This window comes from Mytilus galloprovincialis, chromosome 2 (genome assembly GCF_965363235.1).
Source record: "Mytilus galloprovincialis chromosome 2, xbMytGall1.hap1.1, whole genome shotgun sequence".
In the NCBI taxonomy this organism is placed as follows: Eukaryota; Metazoa; Mollusca; class Bivalvia; order Mytilida; family Mytilidae; genus Mytilus; species Mytilus galloprovincialis.
In genome coordinates this window covers 94,798,497-94,806,757 of record NC_134839.1, presented here as the reverse complement: position 1 = coordinate 94,806,757, position 8,261 = coordinate 94,798,497, and the positions used below count along the sequence as shown (strand labels likewise).

Genomic DNA, 8,261 nt, shown 5'->3' with positions numbered 1-8,261 from the left:
AAGTTAGTGGTTTCCCATGAATCATCATTCAGAATGGAGTCTGCAGGAAGTCTGATTCTCAAAGTTGATGTCAGAAAATTATTTTCATAATTCTATGTCAGCTTTGAGGTTAAATAGAAAAGGGTACATTAGATTAATGTTCTAAACGAAAGGTTTTTGCATTCATGTATTTAACTGTGAATTTTATTCAGAGAAGACGTTAGTAGTATGAGGTCCACTTGACTATAAATTTGGGCTTTTTATTTTAAATTTTGCATTTGTTTATAAAAATTTTATATGAAAACTTCAAAAAAATCCCTTAGTCGCGCTATATGTAGGAATATTTGATTAGGACATTGAAAATGTTATTCATTCTGGATTATTCATGATCTAAGCTGTACAAGAAAATTCTATGAATATGCTTATAGATTGGAGTTTTGCAGTTTTACTTTAGGCTCAGGAACTTGTTTCTCGCTTTCTGTAAATGGGTCTTTTACTATCCAGACTCATATGAAAACTATTTTTTTGTGGATAGTAAGCACCCTTTTCAGCTTTTGTCAGAAACTACTACTTGTGCTTTTAAGGATTTTGTGTCAGAGAGAATTTCTGATTAAGTTCGGATACATGTACATGTATGTATAGTAGTTACTTGATGCAGGGACAGTGTATTAATATCCTTGGATGTATCACTGTTAACCTATCAAGATCAAGATGTCAACTTGTACCTTCCGCAACTCGTATTCAACCAACTTGTACCCTATTTTTACCAACTTGTACTTCTTCTAACTCTTACTTCAACCAACTCGTACCAAAAGTCTTTTAACATTATAATGTTTCAGTTATACATTTGTAAGGTTAAATTTAAAATTTTATGGTAATTGTTATTTTGTAGTTGATTTACTGATAGGATTTATATCTAAAAAAATCCTCAAGTTTGAACGATCCATAGAATATATTGGAAAAGGATATTTTTTACAAAAACAAATGTTTAATCATAAGACATATTTACATCTATTAATGGTATAAAAAAATGTCTTCTATTGGTCTAAGATAATTAGTTTTGACACATTTTGTACATTTTGTATCTCATTAATATTGTCATTCGCTAAAAATAAATTAAAGTGTTGCAAAATCATCCTGACTGAAGTTTTCATTTTTACAAGACTTTTTTATAAAAGTAATAATACTTAATTCCAAAAGCAAATACAGCTTATTCGTTATTGGAACATTCACATAATGATCCAGTCTGCACGGTTAGCCACTAGTCCGATGCCCAATACTAATAAAAAAATTTATGGATTAGTAAGTTATTGCAAAACTTTCTTTGGACCAATAAGAAAAATGTTGGAATATCGGTCTTCCGACTAGTAAAAGTTTTTGGTACAGACTATTGATCATACTTTTATATGCCCAATAATAGGATTGTGTACAAAATATTCTTGAGATACACAATATATAAAAATCAAAAGTTTACATGGAATACAATATAATTCATGATAATATGAAATACGAGTTGAGACTGATATATTACACAATACATGAGAACACATAGATATATACAGGCTATAATAAACTCTTTAAGTTTCTTATGATTTTATGATTTTAAAAATATGCCTAAATTATTTAATTCATTGATATTTCTAACAGATATCATCTGAATAAGTTTGTACTATACAGATGAATTTTTCCAAATATATTTATTAATATTCTTTTCTTGAATTCGATCATACATTTCACCTTAGTTTTAATGTTATAGATGGTGATTGTTCAAGTATACTATAACTCAACGGACTTTATTGTTCAAGGTGGCGCATTTATACCAAATTTTTGTATCTTTTTGTACTTGTCTATGTACAATGTATATTTCTTATTTAAACAAATCCATTCTTTTTTGTAGGTCTATTATCCACTAATGACCACTGATTAGTATATTGTGTGCTCATAATTATTTAATATTCTTATCAAATAAATTGCCATCCAAACAATTTCTTATAATCAAAAAGTCTAAGGACTAATGATTAATGATAATTAGCTTTGATGTATTTGAAACAATTGTGACTGCATCATATTAGCAATGCAAGTTTTGATTCATACGTTGCTATATTATGATATATATAAGAAAGAAAGTTACAACTAATATGTATATAAAAAATATCAAATAAATCATGTGTACAAGTTGGTTGAGTACGAATTGTTGTGTACCCTTTAGCCGCACTCAGAATCCTGTACGAAGCCCTATTAACTTTCTTTTGGGAAAAAAAAGCATAAGCTACCTAACCTTGAACCAGTGACTTTAATGAATAGGTCACCATATGGCCTTCAACAATGAGAAAAGCCCATACCGCATTGTCAGCTGTAAAAGGCCCCGAAATGACAAATGTGAAACAATTCAAACAAGTAAACCAACAGCTTAATTGTAGTAATTTATGTACAAAAAATGAGCAAAAAACAATTACAAATATGTATCAGATCAACAAATGGCAAACACTGAATTACAGGCTCCTGACAGGCACAACCATACAGAATGTGGCGCAGTTAAACATGTTAGAAGGATCTCAACCCTCCCCTAACCACGGACAGTGGTGTAACAGTACAACATAAGATTACTACCCACACCAAACAACAGCCTTTAGGCTTCTGTAAGAAACAATAATCAAAGTCATACACTTTTTTAATGCACATTAAAATGGCTAATCAAATTTGCTGCATTGTATTTATGTCTTGCATTTGTGGAAATATGAATTAAAATCAAGGTTCATCATGTTTATTACATTTATCATGTATATATTATATATATTTGCAGATAAGTTTGGGTCTTGTAAGATTAAACATCGCTCTAGTTGAGGACATTCAGCAAATATGGGTTGATTGTTAACTTAAGGGAAGGCAGTATGTAGAGTTGAATCCACTATGGCAGAAGCATCAAGCTCCTCAAGCTACGGTGCTGTAGATGATTTATCTTTGCCTATTCCACAGTCTCCACATTTAGAGAGAGTTCATATAAGGGAGAGAAGCAACAGTGAAAATGACCTAACTGCTGGTTCACCACAAAATCTATCATTCCTTGATGTTAGTACAAGAGCAGTTGATTTGTCAAAGGACCCAACAATAAAAGTGACCTGGGATATTAAGGAAGATGTGAGTGCAGATGATTGGATAGGTTTATATTCTTCAGGTATGTCTCAATAACATGTACAGGTAGATATCTGGCTTTTAATTTCTATGCCCCTGCAGTTGTAGCGTAGTTTTACCCTTGTCTAAGTTGGTTTACGTTCTATAACTTTAGTTTGCCTCACCAAAATGTTATGAAACTTAAACACAATGCTTATTACCACAAAAGATGTGGTATGAGTGCCAATGAGACAACTCTCTATCAAAGTACACTTGTTTTTATGCAGAATAGCAGTGTTAAAACATACAGTTTGCTTTGATTCATTTGATTTTTTTGTTATACTCTTTTGAATATCTATCTTTACATATAGTAGATGTATAAGATATTTTACCACATAACTACAAGTTCTATTACCTCAAATTCATTAACAATAACTCTTGTTTCATTAGGCCAAATAAAATAGTATTTGTGGTTCCAGTTACACACAAACAAAAAAGATAAGGTAGGTACATGTAGGTAGAGATTTTGTTTTCTTTTATGTTTTTTTACATTGAGTCTATGGAAGCCATTTTGACTTTAAAAGTGCTTAATGAAGTGACAAAAAAAATCTTAAGGGTAGGCTATTATTAAGACTAAAAAGAAGGGAAGGTAGGGTAGGGTAACTGGAACCACACATATATTTTTATTTGGCCTTACAAAGCCTCAAAGTAACTCACTTTTATTAACATCTAAAAGTTTGATTTTAATTAATATAAACTAAAGAACACTGAACAGCAGTAAATATCATAGTCATTATACATATTCTACCCTCATAACATACATGTACTTAGTCACCTTTTCATCACAAATTTGTTAAAATATTGGAGATGGGAAGGATATTATAAGATTTGTTTTCATCAAATACATATGTAGCTGTAACAATAAACAAAACTTAGAGGAATTCTACACTTGTTCTATGCTTACATGTGATCCATACCTATTATTTTTAGGAGAGACAGACAAGTCTCAGTTTTGGGACAGTAAAGGTCGAGGAGGAAATGGAGGACAAACTGGAGAACTCCTTTGGGATCTACATGATGTAATGTACAAATTTACAGAAGGTGAGGAGGTCTACTGTTTTATATTGATAGGAGGAATGGTTAGGATACTGAAGATAGGATGCAGAAATGATAGTTTGGCATTTGTATCATCAGTATTTACTTGAGAATTTACATGCAATGTTTAAAAAATATTTTTTACTAAATTGGATACAAAGTCTGACTGTTTAAAAAATATTTCTTAATAATTTAATTTTGGATGTAGCGTGTCTTCTGATTGGCTGACGTTATTTTGTTATCAGCCCATAGACATAATTTAGTCATGTGACCGTGACGTCATCAACGTTTTTCATGGTTTGCTACCGTTTAAAATTGAATTTAGAATTAAATTATAAGAAATGACTGTAATATTTTTTCTGTCTATTTGAAATATCATAAAAAATGTGGTGCACACTGTTAAATAACCTGCTACGCGCGTTATTCAGTGTGCACCAAATTTTTTATGTTATTTCTTCATAGACAGAAAAAATATTACAGTCATTCCTTAACTAAATTGGATACAAAGTCTGACTTTGTTTATAATTTGAGGAATGCTGCCTGGGTGTCAACATTTCTGTAGAAGATGACGGATGAGGGATTATCGGCTAGCTGCAAATTAATATGCATATTCAGGATGAGAACAAATTGATGTAATACTGATATTAAGAGTAATCAGGTAATAGCAGGTTCTCTGAGACAAATATTGATGAAACTTGAGACAGTAGACTAGTCAGTTAGTAAAACACCACTTGAAAATGAGTCGGGGGTACTTCTTGTACAAGTAGTCTTTATTTACTTGAAGAAGTAAATAATAATATACTTATAAAAATTCATTTTAAATATTTGATTAAACTCCCCTTACTTTTTTCAAAAATACTTGTAAGACCAGACAATTAAAAATTCTATTAGAGCAAATAAGTCCTAAGAATTCTAGAAAATAAGATAGGGACAAGGGACATAACTAAGCCAAAAAATAATTTACCTATATACATTTTTGTAAGTAAATAAAATACACTTGTACAATGTATAAGTATCATCCAAATTTACTTATATAACTGTATAAGTATATTTATGTTTACTTCATCAAGTAAATAAAAAATACTTGTAAATTAGTACCCCTGACTAAAGGATTATAATCATGTTCAACATTTTATCAATACTAATAGTATGGGGTATCCTTTTGTGAGTCCATTCACAGACCTAGTTAAGGTCTTATTTTGCTCCAATTTCCCCCCTAAAAAGGATTTAAAGGTTTTTTTCAGTATAAGTTAAGAAAAATTCGGCCTATCTACCTAATTTTCAAAACCAGTAACAAATTAAAAGCACAAATTGGAGAAATTTATTTAATACAATTCTGCTTTTTATATAACCTATCTATAACAGAAACTGCACTATATTTACAGATAAGACCAAAGTGTGTTTCAAGTACTATATTGGTAATACAAGTCAGATAGTAGCCACAAGTCCATCTGTGACAGTCATTAATAGTAAAACGGGAAAGGTAAGCATATTCAATTATATCACTCATGAGAGGAGGGTTCCTATAGATGCAATACCACACTGTTACATTTTGAAGGTAAAGTTGGCTAGGAAGTCAGTGTGGCCAGCAAAACTATTGCTGAAATACTGGAAAAGAAGATATTTATCAATGGTGGATGTCTGCATCTCTCACGTTTCATAAAAGAAAAACCAATTCAGGGATTTATCCTTGTCAGGTCAGGAGGATATTATAACGTGGAAATAATTAATAGACACACCTAAAATATTTTTAGGGTCTGAAGGAATAGCAAAAACTGTGGATTCAATATAATTTATGGTAAAGCAATTTTGATTTATTTCTTGGTCATAAGTCATGTAAGTAGTGAACCACTTAAGTAAAAGTTCAAAGAATAAAACAAATGTTGTATAGGGATGTATGCAGATTGTTCAAAACCACCAAATCAAATATCCATGAAGAATTTTTCCTCAGTCTACCAATATAAATGAATCTACAGTAGTAGAAACAAACAATTTTGGTAATTAAAATATTTTATGTTATATATTCTGAAGTTTTTGAAAATTATAACATTTAACTGAAAGAGTGTTTTCATTGGATGGTTTATATAGATCTTACTAGCTTTGGCGATGCAGAAGATTGTTAAGCATGTCATGAAACTTTAACTGAAAATATCTTTTTTTAAAAATCCTTTTTGTTACATGTATTTAATTCAATGTTATTTACATGACTATGACAATGAAAGGGGTAAAGTGTGAGCCAGAGCATAGGTTAATCAACAGTAAATGTACATTTCAATTCATGAAAATTTAAGAAAACAGTATAGATGAACAATTTTTATCATAATAAAAATTTATAGTCCCGTAGAACACTCACGTCTTGAAAGCTGAAATAATCAACTGAATGGTCAAATTTAAACCGTTTACTGTAATAAAAGCAATAAAAATAATGGTGCATGGTGGATTGTCAGGTAAATCATTGCCCAGTAATAAACACCATACAAGGGGGCTAATCTTTTATGAGTTTTATGCCCTACCTAGCAGCATTATGTTCAGTGTGTGTGTCAGTTCGTTTGTCCATCTGTCCTGCTTCAGATTAAAGTTTTACAGTCTTGAAAAGTAGTTTGCATGAAATGCAACCCTATGTTACTGACTTGATATCAAAATCTTCCAAGGCTTATCACTACCTTTTTGATACACAAAATATAGTGCATTGATCATAACATTCTAGACATCTTATCCATTACCATTTCCAGATATTTATCAATGTTTTATATGCTCAGATATTCAAGTCACAAAACGATGTTACACCTGCCAAGAAAATTACATAACTTCTGTCAGGTGCAGGAATCTAATATCTGTTCTAAAAACATGAAAAATATAAATGATGTCATTGTTAAAGTCATCTTCAAAAATTGGGAAAGGTAAGCATATATAAGGAGTTATCTCCTATTGTCCGGAATTGTAAGTCAGCTGCAACCAATGCTTTATCATGTTTATTGACAATGTAATATTTTTACTCTTTTATACTGTTTTACCTCCGTATGTCAGTCCATCCATCCGTCAGTCCGTCTATCCGTCCCATGAATATTTCGCATCTTTCTCAGAAACTACATTACAAGCATTTCTGAAATTTGGTTTCAGGGTTTATATAAGTCACTTATACCGTGTGATATGTTTTCAGATTCATCACTCAACAACTTCCTGTTCACCAAACACTTGTATCATTTAACACATGATAGCCAAGATGAACATTTTCGTCACATTTTTCTCAGGAACTACAATACAAGGCTTTCTGAAATTTGGTTGTAGGGTTTCTATCACGTCAGCTATACTGTGTGATGCATTTTGAGAGTCATAACTCATCAACTTCCTGTTTACCCAAATATTTTGGCAGGGATATCACCAGGTCACAGTTACAGTTTCACTTGTTTATTTAACTTCCCACTGATAAATTAACGCAATCTTTACCCATCAGGGCTTACAAGCACTTTTATTTATGATGTTGAAATCCAATCAACTTGAAACTTAGTAGACATGTTCTCTATGATATGATCCTTCTGATTTTAATGCCAAATTAGAGTTTCGACCCCAATTGCATGGTCCACCCTAATTGCATGGTCCATATACATAGTAAATGATAGTGCAAATGAATACATTCTTGTTTCTGGAGTTAAACATTTCAGCAAATATATATATTTGCTCTACAGTAAACTGGCTAAACCTGTCCTCTCCCTGGGAGATGTAATACATAAATGGAAATAGGACTTTCTGCTGGATCAGTCTTTCATCAATATAAATTTATACATTCTTAATTCTCAGTAGATACATGATGATTCCTGTAAGGTTTAATTCTTTTACATGTGGATGAAAAACAAAAGTCACAACACATTAACTAGGTAGCAATTTATTTGACATCATTCCTGGCTAGATTGAGATTTAGTAGGTATACAATGGTATAAATTTACCTGTTTTAGTTTAGTTGAATTAAGAGAATAGACTGAAATGATTCATTGATAAAGGATCGAAAAATGAGAATTTAACTACACAAAAAAATGATCATGTTATTTAAAAACTGATTGATGAAGTAAACAGATACT

General features: G+C 31.1%; 1 protein-coding gene across 2 annotated transcripts in view; it reads left to right on the top strand.

The window, feature by feature from the left end:
* The first annotated feature begins 3 nt into the window (after positions 1–3).
* LOC143064948 (E3 ubiquitin-protein ligase HECW2-like) overlaps positions 4–8,261 on the top strand; it is a 46,146-nt gene continuing 37,888 nt past the window's right edge. Inside the window, exons 1-5 of one of the 2 annotated variants that reach the window (XM_076238184.1) lie at positions 25–123; positions 1,877–1,912; positions 2,783–3,154; positions 4,081–4,191; positions 5,571–5,668. In XM_076238184.1, the coding sequence (XP_076094299.1) occupies positions 2,890–3,154; positions 4,081–4,191; positions 5,571–5,668 (474 nt within the window). In that variant the 5' untranslated portion in view covers positions 25–123; positions 1,877–1,912; positions 2,783–2,889. Of the gene's footprint in view, positions 124–1,876; positions 1,913–2,782; positions 3,155–4,080; positions 4,192–5,570; positions 5,669–8,261 lie in introns of both variants that reach the window. The other variant, XM_076238183.1, reaches the window with a different exon arrangement.